Source organism: Erinaceus europaeus, chromosome 4 (genome assembly GCF_950295315.1).
Source record: "Erinaceus europaeus chromosome 4, mEriEur2.1, whole genome shotgun sequence".
In the NCBI taxonomy this organism is placed as follows: Eukaryota; Metazoa; Chordata; class Mammalia; order Eulipotyphla; family Erinaceidae; genus Erinaceus; species Erinaceus europaeus.
In genome coordinates, this window is record NC_080165.1 from 19,455,416 (window position 1) to 19,482,459 (window position 27,044).

General features: G+C 47.5%; 1 protein-coding gene across 13 annotated transcripts in view; it reads left to right on the plus strand.

The window, feature by feature from the left end:
• PPP6R2 (protein phosphatase 6 regulatory subunit 2) overlaps nucleotides 1–27,044 on the plus strand; it is a 74,725-nt gene that overhangs the window by 35,461 nt on the left and 12,220 nt on the right. For 12 of the 13 annotated variants that reach the window (XM_060188850.1, XM_060188854.1, XM_060188853.1 and 9 more), the window contains 9 exons: nucleotides 3,486–3,672; nucleotides 10,793–10,930; nucleotides 12,133–12,198; nucleotides 14,525–14,637; nucleotides 14,890–15,003; nucleotides 17,051–17,177; nucleotides 17,432–17,584; nucleotides 19,934–20,137; nucleotides 21,761–21,825. In XM_060188850.1, coding sequence (XP_060044833.1) covers nucleotides 3,486–3,672; nucleotides 10,793–10,930; nucleotides 12,133–12,198; nucleotides 14,525–14,637; nucleotides 14,890–15,003; nucleotides 17,051–17,177; nucleotides 17,432–17,584; nucleotides 19,934–20,137; nucleotides 21,761–21,825 — 1,167 coding nt within the window. The remainder of the gene's footprint in view (nucleotides 1–3,485; nucleotides 3,673–10,792; nucleotides 10,931–12,132; nucleotides 12,199–14,524; nucleotides 14,638–14,889; nucleotides 15,004–17,050; nucleotides 17,178–17,431; nucleotides 17,585–19,933; nucleotides 20,138–21,760; nucleotides 21,826–27,044) is intronic. The other variant, XM_060188849.1, reaches the window with a different exon arrangement.

Below are 27,044 nucleotides of genomic sequence, written 5' to 3' on the forward strand. Positions count from 1 at the left end.
TGCCACTGTCTCAGTGGGTAGACGGCTGCCTCCTTCACTCTCCGCTCCCTCTCTGATTTGTATGCTTGTTCTCTGATTATTTTGTTGGTGTGTGTGGTTCTTTCCATTAGAAAGCGTGCCAAAGCTCGTGTAGACTTGGGGTCAGAGTGCGGTCTGTGTGCCATGTGTTCTGTGGGTGGGAGATGTCAGCCCTGGTTAGGTTACAGTCAGCTGGCTTTCCTCTCCACTCCACCAGTTTTTCCAGGAAAGATCTCCGTCAGCTTCTGTCTCTGGAGTGCATCGCTGTCAACACCCAGACACAGGAACAAGGACCAGTCCACCTCCAGTGTGGTTTCTACCTGGCCGATAATTCAGGCCCTTGCTACTCCCTTGACTGTATCTGACACCTGCACGTCCATGTACGTCCAGTGAATAAGCCCAAGTCCTGCCTGGTGGTAGCAGCTGCACCAGAGGGCTTGGATGCCTCACCCTGCCTGCCCAGTTGCTATCTCAGTGTCCAGATCACTGGAGCATGAGATGGAGTCTCCTAGGAGGCTCAGAGTGGCTGACCTGGACCTTGACCTGTACTTACTGTGTGCCAGGAACTGCTCTATTTTGTGCATAACCAGTAGGGAGGCAGCACTCACACTTGTGTGCAGGAAACCCTGCCACAGAGACCATATGGCAGTTTCCATGGTGACCCCAGGTAACCCCACAGGATACTTCACCAGGTTCCTGCCTCCTCTGACCCAGGCCCAGGTGACTGAGCATATAATCATATGGTGATGTGCACTGTTATTGTCACTGCTGTCGGGGGCTCTGCATCATGTTGGTTGCACTTGCCTTTCCCAAGTGACCCATTGTCAGATGATAAGACAGGAATCACAGATTTATACCTGGTTATATTTATCAAATGAGTGGTATATTAATCACCTGTGTGGATCTTTCTTTTTTTATATTTATTTTATGGGTAGGGAGAGATAGCATAATGGTTATGCAAAAAGACTTTCATGCCTGAGACTCCAAAGTCTCAGGTTCAGTGCCCTGTACCACCATAAGCCAGAGCTAAGCAGTTCTCTGGTAAAATAATAATAATACTAATGATAAAATTATATATATATATATATATATATATATATATATATATATGATTTATTTCATGAAGCAGTGGTGGGTGGGAGTGGTAGGTGACAGTAGCATTCTGGCATATGCCATGTTGGGGATTGAACTCAGGACCTCCTGCTTCTAAGTCCAGATCTCTCCCATTGTGTCACTTCTCAGGCTACAGGTTGGTGGGTTTTTTTGTTTCCTTCCTTCCTTCCTTCCTTCCTTCCTTCCTTCCTTCCTTCCTTCCTTCTTTCCTTCCTTTCTCATTTTCCTTTTTGACCAGAGCTCTGCTCATCTCTGGCTTATGGCGGTGCAGGGGACTGAACCTGAACTTTGGAGCCTCAGGCATGTGAGCCTTTTTGCATAACCACTGTGTTGTATACCCTGCCCCACCCCCTTTTATAATAATCTACCTGAATGATATCATGTAACTGATTCTGCATTGCAAGCATTTATTCAGACCAGGGCAAATTCCATCTGTGCCTGCTGGTATGTGGGGATGGCATCTGACGGGGAGGGGATGGAGAGTCTAGTCTGACTGACAGTGTGAGGAAGCATGAAGATTCAGGCCAAAAGCCAGAGAAAAGTTATTAAGAGAATAGAAACAATAAGAAAGGGGAACTGCGTGGGCGGTGGGGTATGAGAGACCCAAAAAAGACATTTTATTTTTTAAATTTTTAAATATTTATTTATTCCCTTTTGTTGCCCTTGTTTTATTGTTGTTGTTATTGATGTCGTTGTTGGATAGAACAGAAAGAAATCGAGAGAGGAAGGGAAGACAAAGGGGGAGAAAAAGATAGACCTGCTTCACCACTTGTGAAGGGACTCCCCTGCAGGTGGGGAGTGGGGGGCTTAAACCAGGATCCTTGAGCCGGTCCTTGCGCTTTGTGTCACCTGCGCTTTGTGTCACCTGCGCTTAACCCCAGGCGCTACCACCCGACTCCCAAAAAAGACATTTTAAAAGCTTTGAGTTAGGGCGGGGGAGATAGCCAAATAGTGTGAAAAACACTTCCATCCCTGAAGCTTTGAAGCCCCAGGTTCGATCCCAGTATAAGTTGTAACTGAGCAGTGCTTAAACAAACAAGCAATTCACAAAACAAAGCCTTAAAATAAAGGCTTATAAAACAATAGCTGTAGGGGCTGGGTGGTGGCACATTTGGTTTAGCGCCCACATTACCATGCTGAAAGAGCAAGTACTATAAAAACTTAACAACTTAAGTGCACATATTACCATGCTTAAGGACCTGGGTTTGAGCCCCACTCCCCACCTGCAGGGGGCACACTTTATGAGCAGTGAAGCAAGCCTGCAGGGTCTGTCTTTATGCCTCCCCTCCTCTCAAGTTTGTGTCCTACCAAATAAATAGAAGGGAAAAATTGGCCTGGGGGTGTTACATAATGGTTATGCAAAGAGACTCCATGCCTGAGGCTCTGAAGTCCCAGGGTCAATCCTCCCCTTCCACCCAACACCAAAAGCCAGAGTTGAGCAATGCTGTGGTTAAAAAAAAGGCCAGGGAGTCGGGTGGTGGCGCAGTGGGTTCAGCACATGTGGCAGGGACTGGCATAAGGATTCCTGTCCGAGCCCCCGGCTCCACACTTGCAGGGGAGTCGCTTCACTGTTGAAAGTGGGGAAGCAGGTCTGCAGGTGTCTATCTTCCTCTCCCCCTCTCTGTCTTCCCCTCCTCTCTCCATTTCTCTCTGTCCTATCCAACAACAACAACATCAACAACAACAATAGTAACCACAACAATAAAACAACAAGGGCAACAAAAGGGAATTAAAAAAAAAAAAGGCCACTGAGAGTGGTGAATTCATTCATAGCACTGGTACTGAGTCCCAGCAGTAACTCTGGTGGAATAAACAAAACAAAGTAACAACAACAGCCGAGTCAAAAACATTAGTTGAGGGTCTAGGCAGCGGTGCTCTTAGTTAAGCACACACATTACGGTGCACAAGGACCCAGGTTTAAGCCCCTGGTTCCCACTTGCTGGGTTCGCTGCCTACACTACGAATCCACTGCTCTTGGAGGCCATCTTTTCCCATTTTGTTGCCCTTATTGTTGTCATTACTGTTGCCACTGTTGTTGTTGTAGTTAGACAGCACAGAGAGAAATGGAGAGAGGAGGGGAAGACAGAGAGAGGGAGAGAGAAAGACAGACACCTGCAGACCTGCTTCACCACCTGTGAAGTGACCCCCCTGCAGTTGGGGAGCCGGGGGCTTGAACCGGGATCCTTACGCTGGTCCTTGTGCTTAGTGCCACCTGCGCTTAAACATGCCGCGCTACCGCCCGACTCCCCAGTGTTTTGTTGTTACACTGCTTTTTAAGCAGATTATTTAAGCAGCTTCCTGAGAGTCGGAGAAGTCTAATTTCACCTCCAGTTGCTTACACTGTGCTCTTGTAGATACCCAAACACAGCCTGTGAGCTACTGACATGCGATGTGCCACAGATCAACGACAGACTGGGTGGGGACGAGGCTCTGCTCGGCCTTCTTTATGACTTTCTGGATCGTGAACCGCCTCTCAATCCTCTGCTCGCCAGTTTTTTTAGCAAGACCATTGGGAATCTCATTGCCAGAAAAACAGAACAGGTAAGTGATTCGCTCAGCCATGTGCCATAGCTGGCGCACCCTGCCATCCGTCACTGTGTACATCCCGCAGCGTTGGGCTGTGGGAAAGTGTCCTGTCTCTGCAGCACTGTGACCTCTGACATGCAGCTGGAATCTGAATATGAAAGTTGTTTTCCCAAAAGCAATTTCTGCTGGAGGCTCTGGAATGAACAACACTTCCTGTCATCCCGGGAGCTACACTGTGTGTTTCTCCAAAGCAAATAAACGAAAACTTCCAGTAGCATATGTCTGTAAAGGCAGTGAGTGAGTGAGTCAATCCTCGCAGCCAGAGTCTGTAAGGATTCCTGCCTTGTGTTGGATCTGATGTGTCTCAGTGCCCTTCACCAGAATCCTCCCAACATGGTTATTGTGGATTAATGATGGGCCATATGGATGTGGCTAGTCAGTGACACCGAACTGGTGTATCTTTCTCTCTGCACCAAAACCCACCAAGTTATTAGGTCCCTTTAGCTGATGAATCACCACTAAGCAAGGAGCACTGGTGTCATCTGCGACATGCTCTCCACATGACTGACAGGCCCATCACGCTGTAGAGCTGCCACAGCCTTGGGGCCCTCCTCGTGGACTCACCAAACACTGCACCCATCAGCATGCTAAGAATGACCAGGAACCACATAATTTACTTTTCAAAGTTTTATTTATTTCATGGTCGAGATCAGAGCACTGCTCTGGCATAGATGGTCATTAGATTAATTTGTATTCCTTTCAAATTTAAACATTCTATGTGCCACTGGGGAACAAACTGCACATTTATGATACTTCCAGGTGGGCTCCCTGGCCCAGGAACAAAAATTCTTATGTACTTAGAGGGGACTGAGGCGGGGGGAGACGGAGAGACACCAAAGCATTGCCCTACCATCCATGAAGTTCCTTTTGGTATTGAGCGTGGTGCTCCCTTGTGGTGCTGGGGTTGAACCCAGGACCTCACACATGGTGAGGTGTGTACTGTATCCAACTGAGCTATAACCTTGCCCCTGGATCATTATTGTGTTTTAATCCCAGATAATTTAGAGCCAAGAGACAGCACTATGCTTTTTTCCCCTTATTTATTTTTATGAGAGAGATAAAGATAGACCAATACAGAGAGAGAGAGAGAGAGAGACAGACAGACAGACACCAACCAGAGCACTGCTCAACTCTGGTTTATGGTGGTGCTGAGCCTGGGACCTCGGAACCTCAGGCATGAGAGACTTTTGCAGAACCATTATGTGTCTCCCCAGCCCGAGACAGCACTGTGGTTTGTGCACCAGACTTTCTTGCCCGAGGTCCCAGAGGTCCCAGGTGCTTTTTTTTTTTCTTTCTTGCCTCCAGGGTTATTGCTGGGCTCAGTACCTGCACCATGAATCCACTGCTCCTAGAGGCCATTTTTCCACCTTTTGTTGCCCTTGTTGTTGTAGCCTTATTGTGGTTATTATTGTTGTTGTTGATGTTGTTCGTCATTGGATAGGGCAGAGAGAAGTGGAGAGAGGAGAGGAAGACAGGGAGGGGGAGAGAAAGATAGACACCTGCAGACCTGCTTCACCGCCTGTGAAACGACTCCTGAGGCAAGTGGGGAGCTGGGGGCTCGAACCAGGATCCTTATGCTAGTCCTTGAGCTTTGTGCCACATGTGCTTAACCAGCTGTGCTATACCACCTGACCCCTAGGTCCCAGGTTCTATCTCCAGCATAACCCTAAGCCAGAGTCCTCTCTCTCTCTCTCTCTTTCATTAAAATAATTTTTTAACATTCTTAACCCTTTTATTTTTATTTATTTATTTAAATTTCTTTATTGGGGAATTAATGTTTTACATTCAACAGTAAATACAATAGTTTATACATGCATAACATTTCCCAGTTTTCCATATAACAATACAACCCCTGCTAGTCCTCTGTCATCCTTCTTGGACCTGTATTCTTCCCACCCACCCACCCCAGAGTCTTTTACTTTGGTGCGATACGCCAATTCCAGTTCAGGTCCTACTTGTGTTTTCTTTTCTGATCTTGTTTTTCAACTTCTGCCTGAGAGTTAGATCATCCCATATTCATCCTTCTGTTTCTGACTTATTTCACTTAACATGAATTTTTCAAAGTCCATTTTTCAAGATCGGCTGAAAACAGTAAAGTCACCATTTTTTATGGCTGAGTAGTAAAAATAAAATATTTGTGAAATTTAAAGATAACTGATTTTCTGTAAATATTTATGTATCTCTAAAATTTAAGAACCTTTGTACATTCACAGTTTGACCACTCTGGGCCAGCTTTTCAGATAGCAGAGGGAAGGAGGAAGAGACAGTAAACCTTAGCTTCCTCTCATGAGAAAGAGGAATACTATACATAATATTCCCATGTGGGACTGGAACTTGAACTTGGGCTGTATATACACACATAGATCTCTCTCAGGTCCCACTTTCCCCCCTTGTTATTGCTGCTAGGACCTCGTGCCTGCATGATCTTCCTGCTCCTTTCAATTTCAGAGAGAGAAAGACAGAGAGAAACACTTCCCCTTCATGTCCTGCATGGTGCTTCCATGTGGTACTGAAGATAGAAGCCGAGTCTTCTTCCATGGGATATGTGCTCAGCCTGGTGAGCTATCACCTGACTCCCTTTTTTTCCCTTTTTAAAAAATTTTAATTTTTTAAAATTATTTTTAAGATATTATTTATTTATTTATGAGAAAGATAGGAAGAGAGAGAAAGAACCAGACATCACTCTGGCACATGTGCTATCAGGGATCAAACTTGTGACCTTGTGCTTGAGAGTCCAAAGCTTTATCACTGCTCCACCTCCTGGACCACCCTTTTTTTTTTTTTTTCCTTTTAAATGTAGTTATAGGATAGGAGGGCCCAAGCTTTTGCTGAGTGAACTACATTATCATACGCCCAAAATATTTTTTTTCCTTTATTGGGGGGATTAATAATTTACAGTCACCAGTAAAAAAAAATACAGTAAGTTGGTACATGTGTAATATTTCTCAGTTTTCCACATAGCAATCTAATGCCTCCTAGGCCCACCTCTGCCATCATGTTCCAGGACCCGAACACTCCCCCCCACCCCAGAGTGCTTTACTTTGATGCAATATACCAATATACCCCCTAAATATTAACCAATTTGTGTGCTGTCATCAAATCTCCAATTAGTGCTTTATGTATTAAGTCATGACACATTTTTGCATAGAAAAATGTAGTAAAATACATCATGACTTTTCTAAGAACCCAACATGTATCAAGGGTTCTGAGAACAGGCTACTCCCAAGGCAGATTACTGTTTACCTGAAGAGATTTTATTGCTTGTTGTCCATCTTCAGTGCAATGGCATCATTCATAGGATCATAAATCTTCACTTATTTATACCAGTGTACTGCTCAGTTCTGACTGATGGCGGTACTGGGAAGTGAACCAACCTGGGTCCTCTGGTCCTCAGGCATGTGAGACTGCTGTGCGAACGGCTGTGCTAGTCTCCCTGGCACCAGATCATGAATCTCAGGGATTTACAAGGGATTTAAGTGGATGATTTCACCTCAAAAACCTGAACCAGACTATAATAAGGAGTAGCAGCCGTTTTGTATGGGGGTGGGGGCTGGGACTGGTGAGAGATGACAACTTAAAAAAGGAAGTGGGGAGATGAGAAATTGTACCCATGTGTCAACAACTGTACTGTAAACCACTAACTCCCAATAAAATGCTAAAAGAAAACAATACTTATTTATTCATCAATGGGGGTGAGAAGAGAGAGAGAACTTGAGAGAGAACTTGAGAGAGAACTAGAGCATCACTCTGGCACATGCAGTGCCCAGGATGGAACTGGGAATCTCACTTTTTTTCCCCCCATCAGTTACCACTGGGGCTTAGTGTCCATATCACTCCCGTTTCTGATGACCGTTATTTCCCCTTTTTCTTTCTTTCTGATAGAGGGTGAGAAACAGAGAGAGAAAGGGAGAGAGAGACAGAGACAGAGAGACACACAGAGAAACAGAGAGAGAAGAGACACCTATAGCACTGCTCCACTGATCATGAAGCTGCAGGTAAGGACTAGGGCTTGAACCCAGATGCTCGCTCACTCATGTTAACATGTGCACTCTTACTGGGGGAGTCCTAAGAAAATAGTTTATGCCCAGAGAGAGTGAAGGAAGGGAGAGGGACATATGGAGGTAGTTATGTTGTCATAAGTGGCCTGGAAGGGAAGAGAAGATTGAATCAGGAGAAAAAGGGGGGCAGTTATGCATAAATATGAATAGATAATTGTAGAGATGATGGTTGGCCATGTCTGTAACCTTAGGGGAACTGCGGTGGCTTGCAGTGGGGAGAGTGAAGATTCAGGACTCTGGTGGTGGGAATGGTGTGGATTCAAACCCCTGGTGACATGTAATTTTGTAAAAATAAAAAATAAAATAAAATTAATTAAAAAAAAAAGGAAAATAGTTTATGGTGGTCCAGGAGGTGGTACTGAGGATAAAGCATTGGACTCTCAAGCATGAAGTCCCAAGTTCAATCCCCGGCAGCACGAGTACCAGAGTGAAGTCTGGTTCTTTCTCCACCTATCTTCTTCATGAAAAGCCAGGATCCTTGCACTTCGCACCATGTGTACTTATCCCCAGTGCTACCGCCCAGCCCCCTGTATGTGAAATTTTAATGACAGATTTTATTTCTTTTATTATTTTTTTTAAGAATTATTTACTTGGGAGTTGGGCGGTAGCACAGCGGGATAAGTGCAGGTGGTGCAAAGTGCAAGGACTGGTGTAAGGATCCCGGTTCGAGCCCCCAGCTCCCTACCTGCAGGGGAGTCACTTCACAGGCAGTGAAGCAGGTCTGCAGGTGTCTGTCTTTCTCTCCCCCTCTCTGTCTTCCCCTCCTCTCTCCATTTCTCTCTGTCCTATCCAACATCGACGACAACAATAATAACTACAACAATAAAACAACAAGGGCAACAAAAGGGAATAAATAAATATATTTTTAAAAAGAATTATTTTATTTTCTTTTAAAACTTTATTTATTTGAAATGACATCCAGATATAGAGAGGGAAGGGGGTGATAGAGAGGGAGAGAAACAGACACCTGTAGCCCTGTTTCAACACTCGCAAAGCTTTCCTCCGGCAGGTAGGGACTGGGGGCTCAAACCTGGGTCCTTGCACATTCTAACATGTGCACTCAACCAGGTGCACCAACACCAACACCAACCTGGCCCCAATTTTATTTATTTTGATGCTCTAGAACTATTCACATTTTCCAGTTTTTTCAGTTTAGTTGCCCTTGTTTTTTTAATTATTATTATTGTAGTTATTATTGTTGTCGATGTTGGATAGGACAGAGAGAAATGGAGAGAGGAGGGGAAGACAGAGAGGGGGAGAGAAAGACAGACACCTGCAGACCTGCTTCACCACCTGTGAAGCGACTCCCCTGCAGGTGGGGAGCCGGGGGCTCAAACAGGGATCCTTACACCGGTCTTTGTGCTTGGCACCACCATCGCTTATCCCGCTGCGCTACCACCCGATTCCCGTTTTCTCAGTTTAGATAAGTGTATTTCTCAAGGAAATTTTTCATTTTTCTAAATTTGCATAAATGAGCACAACATTATTTATAATACCCTCTAATAACTGTTTTTATATTTGGAGGATTTGTTCTGATCTCTCTTGGTTTATTCCTAATATTGTTTCCGAGATCGGGCGTGTTCAGGGTGGTATGGCCGTAGACTATTCCTAATATTGTTATTGGCTCCTTCTTGGTTTTTCTCTCTAGCAGTTTAATCTTTTTTTTTTTTCTCCCCAGACTACTCTTCCTTCCTCTTCTTGCTGTTCCTCTATTCCAACTCCCACTCTCCCTTCTCTTTCTATCTCAGAGAGTATGGCTGGGACTTCCAAATGTATAGGCCTTCACCATATTCCCATTATCTCAGGCAATTCTGTGCCCCTCTCCCCCCAACCTAGCAGCCTACACACAGCAGGCCAGCCCTTGATCTCTGAGCTGAGCTGAGCTGAGCTGAGCTGAGCAGGACTTGCAGATGCAGCCAAGAATTCAGCTCAGCTTCTCCTTTTCACCTTCTCACCTTCTCACCTGCAGTGGTGTATTCTGACCCCTCCTGCGGGTCCGGGAAAAGAAAATAAAGCCCTACACCTTTTCTAAACCCTTAGGCCTCTTTCTCTTCGACCTCTTATGGAACCTGTCAGGACTGGGTTCTCTGGGTGTATACTCCTCACCTGGGCACTGTCACTGATGACCATCATCTCCTGGCTCAGTTGTCACTTGTGTTAGAAAAGCATGAGCCCCTGGTTGAGTGCACACATCAACATGTGCAAGGACCTGGGTTCAAGCCCCTGATCTCCATCTGCAGGGGGGAAGTTTCACAAATAGTGAAACAGTCTTGTGTCTCTCTTACCTCTCTCTATCTCCCTCTTCTCCCCTCAATTTCTCTCTGTCTCTATCTGAAGTAAGTAAATAAAAAAAAATTTTTAATAAAAAAATTTTTTTTTAAAGAAAAGCTTGAGCCAGTCGTTGTTAATAGTCCACGTGCTGCCTCACTTGGAATATTCCCATGAACATAAACACTCAGCTTGGGGTACTGATGCCCCCTAACCCCTGCCATCACCTCATAGGACTTACCTGCCCTTACGTCTCTTTGAGGGGCTTCTTTGTGTAGTCTTTCTTATGACATTTTCTGTGTCTATTTCTTTTTTTTTTTTTTTTTCCCTCCAGGGTTATTGCTGGGGCTCGGTGCCAGCACTTTGAATCCACTGCTCCTGGAGGCTATTTTTCCCATTTTGTTGCCCTTGTTGATGTTATTATTGTTATAGTTGTTATTGCTGTTGTTGTTGATGGATAGGATAGAGAGAAATGTAGAGAGGAGGGGAAGACAGAGGTGGAGAGAAAGACAGACACCTGAAGCCCTGCTTCACTGCTTGTGAAGTGACCTCCCTGCAGGTGGGGAGCCGGGGCTTGAACCCCAGTCCTTGAGCTTAGTGCCATGTGCGCTTAACATGCTGCTCTACCACCCGCCCCCTCTGATTTCTGCTCAACACAGTAAAAATTAATTTTCTTGTGAGAGTTGGAGGAAGTGCCTCATGGTATGTGGGGCCTGTCTGCCTGCTTCTCAGGGTGTGTTTTGTCCCAGGTGATCATGTTCCTGAAGAAGAAAGAGCAGTTCATCAGCCTGGTGTTGAAGCACATCGGCACCTCAGCCCTCATGGACCTGCTGCTGCGCCTGGTCAGCTGCGTGGAGCCTGTGGGGCTCCGGCAGGAGGTTCTGCTCGTGAGTATGCAGTGAGTGCCTGGCACCAGGAAGCCAGAGCTGAGTGAAGGGCCCTGGGGGCTGGACACCCAGCTTTCCACCCCACAGTCTTTAGTCCCTCCAGGATTTGATGAGTTCTTTTCTGCCAGTCACTAGAGACTGCTCTGAGCACTTTCTCAGGCTCACCTCATCTGTAGGGAGCACAGAGCAGACCACTTGACACTGCCTCACTGCCTCGTGCTGCTCTGAGAAGTAGAAGGTGGCTTTTCTTACTTCCCCAGCTGTAGCTCCAGGGCCTACTGTGGGGCCTGGCCGGGTGCTGGCTGTCTGTCCATCCACTCTTAGGATGGACAGAGCACCACTTACAGGGTTCCATACAGACTTGCAGAGACTAGAGGCCCTGGCTCTAGCCTTGATCATCTCTGTGTGTCCTGCTCACATGCCTTGCCTGCATCTCTGAGGACTTTCCTGGAGAGGGGAGGATTTTCCACCAGGGAAGTCCAAGCCAGTGCTAAACAAGCTTGCACAGTCTTCTTAAATAAAGAACCTTTATTTAAGGTGAACCTTAAACCTGTGAACCTTCTTACCTGTTTTCCAGTGCCTAGAATTAGGGAATAGCAGTCATCCAGGGGTCAGTTTCCCCCCACTTAATAACCCACTTCACTAAGAATTAATCATCAGAATGAATTGACCGTAGATTTTGTTGGAATGGCTGGTGATACACTCACAGGAACTGGAGTCTGAGTAACCATGAGAGTTTGCCCTGACCGCACTGGCAGAGCTGCATCTAAAGAGGCTGGAGACTTGAAGCAGCCTGGGTCTCTGGTGCCCAGTGCCCTTGAATTTTAAAGAATCGAACACTTGAACCTTCTCAGTGCCCCTGCAGCTTTAGCAGGCTTACAGACTCCTCTCACCTGGGGAGGTGTGCACAGGAGTGGGTGGGGGTGATGTCACTGGGAAGAGAGGAAAGCTCTGGCCTTGCAGAGGTAACCTGTGGTCAGAGCTGCATGTGTGTGTGATTGCACAACTCAGACACCTCCACATGCTTCCCTCTTCTCTCATCTGTGGTCACTGCTGTCCCTACTGGTCTGTGGACACGTGTGGGGTAGAGAATCTATCCTGGAACCAGGATGGTGTGCCCTGCTCCCACTCCCTCAAGAGGGTGTCCTCCCTCCCACAGTCGGACCAGAGCAGAGTTGAGGCAGGACTCTCTTCTTTTCCAGTGGCTTAATGAAGAGAAGATCATCCAGAGGCTGGTGGAGCTGATCCATCCAAGTCAGGATGAAGATGTGAGTGCTCGCCAGTGGCCCTGCCCAATCACTGCCTCCTGCAGAGAGGCCCCCATCTCAGACTTCCCTCCCTTTTTTAAAAAAATATTTTTATCGGGAGTCGGGCTGTAGCGCAGCGGGTTAAGCGCAGGTGGCGCAAAGCACAAGGACCCGGTTCGAATAAGGATAAGGATCCCGGTTCGAACCCCGGCTCCCCACCTGCAGGGGAGTCGCTTCACAGGCGGTGAAGCAGGTCTGCAGGTGTCTATCTTTCTCTCCTCCTCTCTCTCTTCCCCTCCTCTCTCCATTTCTCTCTGTCCTATCCAACAATGACGACAACAACAATAATAACTACAACAATAAAACAACAAGGGCAACAAGAGGGAATAAATAAATAAAATAAATATTTAAAAAATTTTTTTAAAAAAGTTCCTTTAAAAAATTTTTATATTTATTTATTTTCCCTCTTAATGCCTTGTTGTTTTTTTTATTGTTGTTGTAGTTGTTATTGATGTCGTCATTGTTGGATAGGACAGAGAGAAATGGAGATAGGAGGGGAAGACAGAGAGGGGGAGAGAAAGATAGACACCTGCAGACCTGCTTCACCGCCTGTGAAGCGACTCCCCTGCAGGTGGGGAGCCGGGGGCTCAAATTGGGATCCTTCCGCCGGTCCTTGTGCTTCGTGCCACGTGCACTTAACCCGCTATGCTACCGCCCGACTCCTGACTTTCCTCCGTTTAACCAAACACTCACTTGTAAACTTAAAAACAGATCTACCTATATATCATAAAATCCATGTAACTAGAGTTGGATTTGTTTATCTATGATTGAGTAACAAATCCGGTTGCTTCTAAGAAGTACTTCTACCTCAGTTTCTGTGGATGGGGCCCAGGTGATTAGCAAAGTCTGTCAGGATGTGGTCCTCAGAGGTTGTGCAGGGCTCAGCTCCCTTAGCTCCATTTTGGGAGGGCCCCTCCCACATGGCTGCTGGCCTCACTAGCAGTCCTTCCACAGACTCCTCTCACCTGGGCTGTGTTCTTTAGAGGAAGCCCACTGTAGCCCACACTGGAGCAGGTGGGATTCTAGGCTGTGAGGAAGAGGAGAGCCAGTGCCAATGTAGACACATATGGGGGTCCTCCCTCCATTCTCATGGTCAACACTGTAGAGAGTTGAACTATTTTCTGACAGCCCTTGTTGTATGAATGACAAACCAAGCACATGTCTACAGCAGTTTTGAGAACAGTGTTGTTGACTCATATCCGAGCCTTCACGGCTGCCTGGCCGTGATGTTCTGTTCCTGTCAGCCCACGGTCTGCCAGATAGCCAGGCAAGGGTTTCTGAGCCCCATTGTGGAGGAAGCCCCCCACACTGTGAGCATTGGAGGCTGACTGGCCAACCCAGGTCCAGATGTAGGTGCAAGACCGCAGTCTGCCCGGCTGCTCTTTCTCTTTGGTGGCTCTGAGCCTTCCCGCTCACAGCACACAGTGCACTGCACTTGTCAGGAGCCAGTGACCAAGTTTCTCTCTCATCACGTCCATCTGCCCAGAGAGCCCCTCTCATTGTTGGTGAGTGCCCTAAATCTGATGTTCCCAAGTTATCATGAGGTTACTCTTTCCCTAAGATAGTTGCATCCTTTGTTTTCTCTACATGACTTTTATATTTTCATTAGCTTGAAGGACTCATTCTGAATGTCAGTAGTGGGGGCTGGGCTGTAGCACAGCAGGTTAACCGCACATGGTGCGAAGTGCAAGGACCAGCATATAGATCTTGGTTCGAACCCTTGGCTCCCCATCTGCAGTTGGGATCGCTTCACAAGCAGTGAAGCAGGTCTGCAGGTGTCTGTCTTTCTCTCCCCCTCTCTGTCTTCCCCTCCTCTCTCCATTTCACTCTGTCCTATCCAACAACAACACCAATGACAACAGTAGGAATAAATACAAGGGCAACAAAATGGGGGAAAAAATGGCCTCCAGGAGCAGTAGAATCATAGTGCAGGCACTGAGCTCCATCGATAACCCTGGAGGTAAAAAAAAAAAAAAAGAAAGAAAGAAAGAAAAAAAGGAATGTCAGTAGCTACCTGTTAATTTAAACTATGCTATCAGTAATATGGTGTCGTAGGTAGTGTCATAAAACATTCTGAGACAGAGAGCGTGTTCTGAGGGTGCCAGTGACCACTGAGAGTCTCCTCCTGGCACTTGGGTGCAGTTCAGTACATCTGGAAAGTCTAAGCAGCTTTGCCCTCTGCAGGCCAGGTCAGGGTCTCAGGGTGAGCCATTTAGTGCACAGTCTCTTTGAGACCGAGCACAGGGCTGATCAGGGCCTGAGGGTGCTGCATACTGTGTCCTTCCAGAGGCAGTCCAACGCATCCCAGACTCTCTGTGACATCGTACGACTGGGCAGAGAGCAGGGCAGCCAGCTACCAGAGGCTCCAGAGCCGGACCCCCTCCTCACAGTACTGGAGTCGTGAGTGCAAGCTATGGGCAGTGGGCTGGGTCTCTCTTGAGTCTGAGGGTATCTCTGTGTCTCTGACTCTGCTTTAAGCCTAGGACTCTGTCACCTCCCCTCACTCAGATACATGTGGTGGCTGTGCATTGGGCCCAGTCCAGAATTCCCCTGACAGGCCTTCCTCACAGGAGGGACTCCAGAGGTCTCCAGGCATGACTATCTGGGAGGCTGTGTGCCCCAGTGGACAGTGACTCCATGTATATCCAACAGGCAGGACTGCGTGGAGCAGCTTCTGAAGAACATGTTTGACGGAGATCAGACTGAGAGCTGCCTAGTCAGTGGGACTCAGGTGCTGCTGACCTTGTTGGAAACCAGACGGGCTGGGTGAGTATCTGGAGGGACATCATCATCTGAACTCCAGGGACATGTCACCCAAATGAGTGGTCTAGATGTTCTGTGCATGGGGAGGGCTCAGTCTGGCTGTGGGGTAGGTGCTCTGCCCACGCTGTTGTTTGTCTGGGCCGTAGGCCACTCTCTTCATAGTACCTGGTTTCCTGATTGCTTGTGGTGGAGGGAGCTTCACTCTGTCCCAGCCCCAATAGCCTGTACTTTGAAAGAAGCTAGAACAAGGGGGTCAGGCGGTAGCGCAGCGGGTTAAGCACACATGGTGCAAAAACGCAAGGACCAGCGGAAGGATCCCGTTTGGAGCCCCCGGCTCCCCACCTGCAGGGGAGTCGCTTTACAGGCGGTGAAGCAGGTCTGCAGGTGTCTTTCTCTCCCCCTCTCTGTCTTTCCCTCCTCTCTCCATTTCTCTCTGTCCTATCCAACAACGACAGCAATGACAACAACAATAATAATGACAACAACAAGGGTAACAACAAAGACAACAAAGCTGGGGGGGCGAGGGGATGGCCTCCAGGAGCAGTGGATTCGTAGTGCAGGCACTGAGCCCCAGCAATAACCCTGGAGGCAGAAAAAAAAAAAGAAGCTAGAGCAAGAGAACCAGAAAATAAAACTGTTTTCACTCCCTGGTACCCAATACATATTTATTGTTGTATTACCTAGAAACAGAATTATAACGTTATAATTGTTTTCTCTAGGTATATAAGCATATTTATTTATTTATTTTCCTCTTTATGAACCCAAGAAGATGCTTCTGAGGGCCTTGTGAGTCTTTGCCAGTGATGCCGGGACAGCATAAAATGAGGAAAGCAGAAATGAGCCAGCTGGTTGTGCTTGCTTTTTAAAAAATATTATTTCGGAGGCAGGAGGTAGCTCACTGGTAGAGTGCACGACTTAACTTGCATGAAGACTGAGGGTTAAACCCCAGCGCCACCTGTGAAGGCCATGGACAGCTCCAGGGAAGCTTCATGATTGGAGGAGTGGTGCTGTAGTGTTTCTCCTTTCTATGTAGCTTTTTACATTTTCTTCTATTCTCTTTACTTATTTATTGGATAGAAACAGCCAGAAATCGAGAGGGAAGGGTGGGATACAGAGAAAGAGAGACAGACAGACACCTGCAGTGCTGCTTCACCACTTGTTAAGCTTCCCCCTGCAGGTGGGGACTCGAACTTGGGTCCTCGCGCATTGTAACGTGTGTGCTCAGCCAGGTGCCCCACCACCTGGCCCCTCTTTCTTTCCTTCCTTCTTTCTTTCTATCTATCTATCTATCTATCTATCTATCTATCTATCTATCTATCTATCCCTCTATCCCTCTATCTCTATCTCTATCTCTATCTTTTTCTTCCTCTCTGTCTCTACCAGAAAGTAAAATTTCAGCTGGTAGCAGTGTACATGTGTGAGACCTGACATGGCAAATAAAGCAGATTTGCTTAGTTGATATTGGATAAAGAGTTTCATATGAGAGAGAGGGGGGGAGGGGAACATAGTCCTACTCTGGTATATAGGGATTGAACTTGGAGCCTCAGACAGGCAAATCCTACACTCCAACAACTGAGCTGTCTCTCAGACTGCTTATTTCCTGGTTTAGTCTCTCATGTGCTTCCTTTTTGTTTTCTGTAATGGACATCTAAAATATAATTGGGAACGTGTTTACATAAAGATGTCAGAGGAATTGACTGCAAAAGCCAAAGGGGCAATGTGAATGAGTTGTGTCTCTTTCATAGCCAGTGAATGGAGACAAGGGTGACAAGTCTGAAAGCAGGAGAATGGAGCAGAGCTGTCCCTGGTTCTGTGATGTGCCGCCACCCACCACTCGGGAGCTGAGGGGCGTTGCACGGGAAGATTTTCCTAATAGGCTTTGGTGTTAGTCATCTCTGTACAAGTCACCAAACATACATATTTGCCTTGAATAGGCTCCCACATGAGATTTCTCCTTGGGAAAATTAAAAAGTGCTCTTGTTGGAAGACACTGAAATGTGGGGGAGGACTGGGCACTTCCTGTGTCTCCATCTGTTTCCGTCACCCACAGGACAGAAGGTCTGGTGGACTCCTTTTCTCAGGGACTGGAGCGGCTGTGCACCGTCAGCGCCAGCATACTTCATGGCATCGAGCCACGGCTGAAGGACTTCCATCAGCTCCTGCTCAACCCACCAAAGGTAGAGGGTCTTCCCCTTGTTGGCTGCCTTTGAAAACACTGCAGTCCAGGGTGACTGGAGGGCAGAGATTACCCAGGGTTAGGGAACACACCCAGCTTGCTTTCATCACTGCCCTGAGGAGCCCTGCACGCTCCCCTCCATCCCAGCTGCCCCATCAGGGAGCCCTTTGAGCAGGTGGTTCCCGAACTAAGGAAGTCTCGCCCTGGCCATGCTGCTTGTAAGACTCTGAGTGGGCAGCGCTCCTCTGTTTGCAGAAAACAGCAATCCTGACCACCATCGGTGTGCTGGAGGAGCCCCTGGGGAATGCCCGTCTGCACGGCGCCCGCCTCATGGCCGCGCTGCTACACACAAACACACCCAGCATCAACCAGGAGCTCTGCCGACTCAACACGATGGGCCTGCTGCTGGTGAGTGCCAGCACTGGCTTGTAGGGCCTCAGAGCTGGTAATGGGATGACAGGCAGTCAGGGGCTCGGAGCTGGTGATGGGATGACAGGCAGTCAGGGCATCGGAGCTGGTAAAGGGATGGACATCTCCCTGGTAGTGGGATGGACGTCTCCCTGGTAATGGGCTGGACATCTCCCTGGTAGTGGGCTGGACATCTCCCTGGTAGTGGGATGGACATCTCCCTGGTAGTGGGGTGGACATCTCCCTGGTAATGGGATGGACATCTCCCTGGTAGTGGGACGGACATCTCCCTGGGAACACTCTGTGCTGGTCCCAGAGCAAGACAGTGTCTGTGCAGAGCGGTCCTTTCCTGGACTCCCTGGGATGGAAGCACAGGCTGTGCAGAAGCAATACAAGCTCAGTGAGTCTTCAGTGGAGCTATGAGAGAACTGCCCTAAGGCAGAGGGCAGAGCATGGCCTTGCTTGAGGGAATGGCTGATAGGTTTGTCTTACCAGGACTCTAACTTGAAGTAGGGCTAACACTGTAGCTCTTCAGTATAAGACGTCCTGGGGGTCAGGTGATAGGAACCCGGGTTAAGTGCACATAGTGCCAAGTGCAAGGACCCACACAAGGATGCTGGTTTGAGCCCTGGCTCCCCAATTTCAGGGGGGTCACTTCACAAGCAGTGAAGCAGGTGTCTCTCTCTCTCTCTCTCTCTGTGTCCCTCCTCTCTTAATTTCTCTGTCCTATCCAACAACAACAATGTAAAAAAGATGGCCACCAGGAGCAGTGGATTCGTAGTGTAGGCACCAAGCCCCAACAATAGCCCTGGAGGCAAATATATATATATATATGATGTCCAAAACCAGCAGCTCCTATCCTCCACTATAGGTCACTATCCTCCTCACCCCTGCAAGTCTTGTCAAAGCCAGTGAAGAGGACCCCTCTTTAGTAGACATCTCTCAGGGACCTGAAGGCCACCCTGGTGTCTGAGGGGAAGGTGGGGCTGTCAGGGGGCAGAGCCATGCTGGCCATGAGCTACGCTATGAAGAAGGTAGGTGCAGGTGGGCCAGGGGTCTCGCCCTCAGTGTGCACCGCAGGCAGATGCAGTCCCCAGCTTCTCTTTGGTTTGATCTTTGGACTCCTGCTTTCAGGAAACTGAAATCTCCCTACAGCCTCAGCCCAGAGGAGCCAGTTTTGGGCCTGATGTATCAGCTGCCCCTGAAGTTCCACTGCTGTCTAAAAGCCAGTTGAACTCTGCTGTGACTATCAAGCCCCAGGTCTAGATGGGGAAACAGTTATGAGACTCCTTTTTCTTTTTTCTCTCTCCACAAAGAAATGTTTCTTCCATCTTTTTACTATTATTTAATTGTGGTGAACATATATATCATAAATGTTACTCTTAATTGTTTACATTTATTCATTTATTTATTTGATAGGGCAGAAAGAAAATGAAGGGGGGAGGGGAGGAGAGAGAGAGAGAGAGAGAGAGACTCCTCCTGCAGCAATTCTTCACTGCTTATGAAACTTGCCCCTAAAGGTGGGCACTGGGGCCTTTAACCTGGGTCCTTATGCATGGTAACACACATGCCCAACCAGGTGTGCCACTGTCTGGACCGACTTGAATTTTTCTGTTAAGATTCATTTATTTTTTTTAATGAGAGAGGGAGAGAGAGAGAGAGAGACTTAGAGGCCAGAATACTGCTGCATATGTAGCAGGCTATTGAACCCAGGTCTTAAATTTGCAAGACTTATGCTTTACCCCTTGTGTTACCTTCTCAGTTACTTAATTTCAAGTGTATAATCTGAATAGATCCACAATGTTGTACTATTATCATCTGTCTATTTTCATCTTTTCAAAACAAAACTCATTTGTTCTGATCATTAAACAATTACTCTCATTTCTTGACCCCAGCACCCATCTTTCAACTTTGTTTTTGTTCATATCAGTGAAATCTGTGGAAAAGAGGTGCAAAGCAAGAGCACTTCTGCCTTTATCCAAGACCAGTATCCGGGTGTGAAGGGGAGAATCTCATTCAAGCATTGACTTTTAAGGACACACTAGGGGGAAAATGGGGAGGAAGCTAAAGACTGACATGTCAAGCTTCAGACTTCAAAGATCAACCCAAAGGAAGTCTTCAGATAGAGCAAAGGTCCCCGAGACAGAAGCAAAGCCAGCTGGGGTTGAAAGGGAAGGTGGCTCTGTGGGAAAGTCCTTAACACACATGCCCTGATAGCTGCCCAAGTACGGAGAGAGAGTCGGAGAGAGAGTCGGGAAGGCTGTGCTGAGGACACTCAGCATCCCCACTGTGGTGCCACTGTGAAGAGGGAGCCAGTCTGAGAACTTTTCTGTCTCCTGTTTACCTCAGGACTTGTTTTTTAAGTACACCTGGAATAACTTTCTGCACTTCCAAGTGGAGTTATGCATAGCTGCCATCCTCTCCCATGCCGCCCAAGAGGATAAGGCAGAAGCCAGCGCTCCCATGAGCGGAGTGGAGCCTCAGCCTGCGAGCGGGGACCCAGAGGCCCCTCAGCCTGCCGCCACCTGTCCTAAGAACACGATGGTGACCCATGTAAGTGTGCCAGTGTTCTGTGTGTCCCAATGTGCTGAGCACCCCCCCCCCGAAAATGTATCTGGACAATAACACTGACACGTGCCACCTCTGGTCAGCATGCTCTGGCCGTCACACCGTGCCTGCAACCTTTTTGTGCGTGTGACATGAACTTGCTGCTTTCTCTTTTATTCCCAAGATAAGAAGGCACAAAAAAAGTGTCCACACTTCTAGAGCCGCAGAGTTAGTGGAGCAAGGGTGAGAGGAACAGCCGTACCACGTTGCCACTTGCAAGGGGGGGAGCCATCCGTTCATTGACATGAGGCCAGCTTCTTGTAGTAGCCCTGCAGTGCAGTCTGCTGCCCTCATGACAGAGCCACGGAGGAAATACCAGAGGAAGTGAGAAACGTGTTGAATTCTCATGGAAAACATTATTTATTTACTTATTTATCTGTTGCCACCAGGGTTACCACTGGGGCTCAGTGCTAGCATTATGAATCTCATTCCCGATAACCATGTTAGTGTGTCTCTCTCCCTTTTTCTTTCTTTCTTTCTTTCTTTCTTTCTTTCTTTCTTTCTTTCTCTCCCTCTCTCTCTCTCCATATATATATTTTTTTTTTCTTTCTCTCTTTCTTTCTACTTTATTTATAGGACAGAGAGAAATTGAGAGGAGAGGGGAAGGTATACAGGAAGATATAGAGAGACATCTACAGACCTGCTTCACTACTCATGAAGTGTCTCCCTTGCAGGTGGGGAGGGGTGGTTCGAACCCAGGTTCTTGTGCACAACAACATGTGCACATAACTGTGTGTGCCACCATCCAGCCCCTGGATTTCTGACCTTGAGAAAGCCGTGCACATTGATGCATGGCCCTCGTCTCTCCTCTTTCCCCTAGCATTCTCACATGTGCTCACAAAGCCCGTCTCCATGAAGCTCTCCTTTGGCCCAGGTAGCACCCCTGTCAGGCAGAAGTGGCTCTGTCTGTCCCACATAGTGGCACTGTGCCTGGCAGGGGGTTGGCCAGGATGGATGGGGCTCATACGTGGGTGTCCCAGAGCTTAAAGGTCCCCACCCCTATCCACCCCCTGTGCTCTGGGGGCAGGCCGTTGCTGGGAGATGAGCCTGCTTCTTGGGCTGGCTGGGCAGCTCTTAGGGAAGGAGCAGAGGCTGGAAAGGGGCACCCTTTGTGCAGGCTTGAGCAGTACAACCAGCTGGTGGGTGCCCGGCAGTGCTGGCAGTTTCAGTAGTGAAAGGCACACGGGGTGGGTGTGTGCAGGCCACAGAGGGCACCTTACCAGGCAGTGAGTTCACCTGTGGGCTGTGGCCCAGTGCAAACCTCCCAGGTACAGAAAACAGCCCAAGTCAGACCCTGAGGTGAGGTGATGTGGGTGGGAGTAGGGGTGTGGGAATGTGGGAGGAGATGGGGAGATGGGGAGATGGGGAGAAGGAGTGCCCTGGCCTGCCCAGCGCTCATAGCACTGGGGCCCTGTGGAGACCCCTGCCTCTGGGGTTGGGGTAGCTGCAGGACCACAAGGAAGTCAGAGCCCACTGGACACATGTGTGTTCACTGCCTATGAAGCCTACTCAGTGCAGGGGTGCTGGGGAGCATGCAACCTGGACCTGACCGATGCTGCCCGTCCCCAGCTGTTCCAACAGTGCTGCCTGGTCCAGAGGATCCTGGAGGCCTGGGAAGCCAATGACCACACACAGTAAGAGCCATCGGGGGATGCAAGGGGTACAGGAACTATACCAATTATTGGGGCTGTGGGGTTGCCCAGGTTTGGTTTCAAGAATGGGATGCTACTACTGGCTCCCAGGACAGCCAGGGTTCCCGATTTACCCTAAGAGATGGCAGGGTAAGGCCAAGATCTAGGCTGTGTTCAGAGTGACTCAGCCCCGGCCTGCTGCTCCTCCTGCCTCCTTGGCTGTCCATTGGCAGATGTCTCAAGCTCATGTCCCCAGTCCTGAATCCTTGCAGCTGCCGGCCACATTTCTGTGCTGAGCTGTCAATCCCTTAAAGAAGCATCCTGGCCACCTCCTACCCCAAATGCCCCTCTGTGCTGTTCATACAAGCAGTGAGATCTTTTCTGGATCACGTACATGGGATGTCCTGGCCTGAGAGCTTGACCATCTAGGCTCCCGTTGCGATTCAACAGTCTGGTGTGAGCACCCTTAGTCTGCCCTGCCGAATATTACTTCTGGGATGATCTCTGGCCTCACCTGGTTCTTTACACATTCTTGTCACCCACCATCACAATCACAATCACAGTCGCCTCTTTGAAAAAGCAGTGTGCAGAGTGGGGCACTTGTCTTTCCCTGCACCTGGTCCAAATGCTACTACTGAGGCAGATCTTTTACATTTTATGAATTTCTTTTGTTAAACTTTTTATATTTATTTTCCCTTTTGTTTCCCTTGTTGATTTTCATTGTTGTTGTAGTTATTATTGTTATTATTGATGTCGTCATTGTTAGATAGGACAGAGAGAAATGGAGAAGAGGGGAAGACAGAGAGGGAGAGAGAAAGATAGACACCTGCAGACCTGCTTCATCGCCGTTGAAGTGACTCCCCTGCAGGTGTGGCGTCGGGACCTTGAACCAGGATCCTTATGCAGGTCCGTGCGCTTAACCCGCTGCGTTACCGCCCAACTCCCCATTTTATGAATTCCTGAGCATGTGCCTTCATAGGGGTTGGGCTTGCTGTGGTTACTGGAGACCCGAGGCGCCCTCCCTGCCTTGTCCTGGTCAGCCAGCTTCCTGCATCTGGCAGCTGCTCACAGGCCTCCATCCTCCCCTCACCCCAGCCCCACCCACAGGCCAGACACTTTCCTAACTCTCCTACTCCATCAGGTTGGACTCACCTTTGCTGCCTCGCCCAGGTGCCATCTAGCATTTAGGAGAGAGAATATGGTTAACAACAAGTTCTGGCCCCTTTCACGGAAGTATGACAATTTCACATCTAGAACTCCTTGTGCATCAGGGTTTAGGACTTGCCCTTCTGTTGGGTCACATATGTGCTAGAAGAGAGGTCCAATACAAAGCTGTGTGTTCATGGCAGTGCAGGGTGTAAATGGACACAGAGACCGGGATATGTACTTCTGAGGGGTAGACTCAGTGATAGGTGCTGGTATGCAGCACTGGAGCATGGCTCTGGCCTGAGCCGTACTGGCGATCAGACTCAGGACTTTGTTCTAAGGCCAGTGCTCTGCACACTGCATGGCTTCCTGGCTACCTGAGAAAAATAATTTATAGATTATTGTTTTGTTTTGTTTTTGCCTCCAGGGTTATCGCTGGGGCTCGGGGTATGCACTACAAATCCACTGTTCCTGGAAGCCATTTTTTCCCCATTTTTTTGTTTCCCTTGTTATTATTGTTATTGTTGTTATTACTATTGCTGTTGGCTAGGACAGAGAGAAATCAAGAGAAGAGGGGGTGACAGAGGGGGAGAGAAAGATAGACACCTGCAAACCTGCTTCACTGCTTGTGAAGCGACCCCCCTGCAGGTGGAAAGCTGGGGGCTTGAACTATGATCCTTGCACTGGTCCTTGCACTTCATGCCATGTGCACTTAACCCACTGTGCTACTGCCCGGCCCCTTAGATTATTGTTTTTCAAAGATTTAGAATATTAACAAAAGACAGAGAGAGAAGGAATGAGAGGGACGGAGACCAGAACATCATTCTTGTACAAAGCAATGCCAAAAATTGAACTAAGGATCTAATGCTTTTAAGTTCAGTGCTCCAGCCCACAGCATCACCTCTCAGGCTGTTAAATATTTGTTTTATTTAATATGAGATAGTTATTTATTTATTGTTATTAATGATTTAATAATGATTGACAAGATTGTGGGATAAAAGAGGTACAATTCCATACAGTTCCCACCACTAGGGTTCCTTATCCCCTCCCCTCCATGGGAAGTTTCCCTAGTCTTTATCCTTCTGGGAGTATGGACCCAAGATCTTTATTGGGTGCAGAAGGTGGGAGGCCGGGCTTCTGTAATTGCTTCTCCGATGGACATGACATCATACATGCACAGCATCACCACTGAGCAACTTTTCTGACTCAGTATTTTCACTACTTAGGGAGAGAGAGGAGAGAGGGGGCAGGGGTAGATAGCATAATGGTTATACAGACAGACTCCTGTGCCTGAGGCTCCAAGGTCCCAGGTTCAGTCCTCTGTTATCACAATAAGCCAGAGCTGACCAGTGCTCTGGTAAAAAAGAAAGAAAAGAGGGCATCTTTACTGTGTACAATGCCTGCACACAAAATTGACATTGTGGTAACATACTTTTTTAGAGTTAAATTTGCAGATGTGCACAAAACAAATTACAATTCTGTAGAAAGTTTAAAAAAAATTTTTATTACCTTTATTTATTTAGTGGATAGAAACAGCCAGAAATTGAGAGGGAAGGAGGAAATAGAGAGAGACAGAGATAGAGAGACACCTGCAAGCCCTGCTTCACCATTTGCAAAGCTTTCCCCCTGCAGGTGGGGACTGGGGGCTCAAACTTGGGTCTTTTAACACTGTAACATTTGCACTCAACCAAGTGCACCACCACCCGGCTCCTTGTAGAAAGTCTTTAAAATTTTTTAAAATTTATTTATTAATGAGAATGATAGGAGAGAGAGAGAGAAAGAACCAGACATCACTCTGGTACATGTGCTGCTGGAAATTGAACTGTAGACTTCATTGCCTGGGAGTTTAATGCTTTATCCTCCTGAATCACTATTTAGTACCTTTTTGTTGTTGTTGTTTGCCTCCAGGATTATTGCTGGGGCTCAGTGCCTGCACTACAAATTCACTGCTCCTGGAGGCCATTTTCCCCATTTTAGTTGCCCTTGTTATTGTTGTTATAGCTGTTGTTTTTGTTGGATAGTATAGAGAAATTGAGAGACGAGGGGACAACAGAGAGGGGGAGAGAAAGAAAGACAGAGAAAGACACCTGCAGACCTGCTTCACAACTTGTGAAGCGACCCTCCTGCAGGTGCAGAGCTGGGGGTTCAAACCGGGATCCTTACCAAATCCTTGCACTTCATGCCATATGTGTTTAACCCACTGTGCTACCACCAGCTCCCTAGAAAGTCTTTTTTTTTTTTTTTTGCCTCCAGGATTATCTCTGGGGCTCAGTGCCAGCACTGATTCCACTGCTCCTGGAGGCCATTTTTCCCATTTTGTTGCCCTTGTTGTAGTTGTTATTGTTGGATAGGACAGAGAGAAATGGACAGAGGAGACACCTGCAAACCTGCTTTGCTGCTTGTCAAGTGACCCCCCTGCAGGTGGGGAGCCGGGGGCTTGAACCAGGATCCTCCAGCCAGTCCTTATACTTTGTGCCATGTGTGCTTAACCCTCTGGGCTACCGCTTGCCCCCCCCCCCCATTCCTTTTTAAATTGAACTTCAGGGCTCGCTTTGCCCAATGGACTTCATTATTATTATTTTTTTTAGTACCAGAGCACTGCTCAGCTATGCCTTTTGCTGGTGCTGCGGGTTGAACCTGGGAGTTTAGAGCCTCAAAGTCATTTATAGAGTCATTGTTCTACTTCCCCAACCTGATTTCATTATTTTTTTTAAAAAAACTCCTTTTCCAATTTTTTTATTGCAGTGCCTGGAAATGAGCCCATGGCCTTGCACATGTGCATTACTATTGTGCTGTCTGTCTTCCCAGCCCAACTTTTTTTTAAAAAAGATTTTTTTTAATTTTTAAAAAATATTTATTTATTTATTCCCTTTTGTTGCCCTTGTTTCTTATTGTCATAATTATTATTGTTGTTATTGATGTCATTGCTGTTGGATAGGACAGAGAGATATGGACAGAGGAAGGGAAGACAGAGAGGGGGAGAGAAAGATAGACACTTGCAGACCTGCTTCACCGCCTGTGAAATGACTTCCCTGCAGGTGGGGAGCCAGGGGCTCAAACCAGGATCCTTACGCCGGTCCTTGCGTATTGCGCCAAGTGTGCTATCTACCCCTGTCCCTGGCCCAACTTTCTAATGATTCATTAATCTGAGCAAATTGGAGGGAAGGACGTCCGAGCACTGTCCTTGGTGTCTCACTAGTGCCCTCACGGAAGCCGTACATCTCTATGTTCAGTCTCCTCTTGGGTCATGACCTTACTGTTATTTTATTTATATATTATTTTATTTTGTTACCATTATTCTATCTCTACCACCCCTATTTTATTTTTATTTTTTTAAATTATTTCTTTATTGGGGAATTAATGTTTTACATTCAACAGTAAATACAATAGTTTGTACATGCATAACATTCCCCAGTTTCCCTTTAACAATACAACCCCCACTATGTCATTTATCATCCTTCATGGACCTGTATTCTCCCCACCCACCCCAGTCTTTTACTTGGGTGCAATATGCCAATTCCATTTCAGGTTCTACTTGTGTTTTCTTTTCTGATCTTCCCTATTTTATTTTTAAAGAGAGAACATGGGCTCAGCAAGAAAGCTTACAGACTGGGGGCGGGGGCGGGGCACCTGCTTTGCCTTATATTTGACTTGGGTCCAAGCTGTCAGATGCTGTGTGGTGCTGTCATGGTGCTGAGAGCTGCAGTGCTGTGGTCTCTGGCTCTCAGTAACTAAAAAAGTTGGCCCAGATTCCCCCTCTCTCTCTCAAGTTCTCTCTGTCCTATCTAATAAAAGGGGAAAAAAATGGCCTCTAGGAGCAGTGGATTCTTAGTGCCAGCAATGAGCCCCAGTGATAAGCCCCAGAGATAATCCTGGAGGCAAAAAAAAAACCAAAGTTGGCCCGGAGCAGTGAGGCCCCAGATATGGTGGGGCAGTGGCGGTGGGGAGCGCTATCTGTGTTGCCCTTGTGGCACTAGGAGCCCGGCCCAGCACCTCTCTCCACTGCACCACTTTCCCCTGCCAAATGATTCTGGCTTTACTTATTTATTTATTTTAATTTTGTATTATCTTTATTT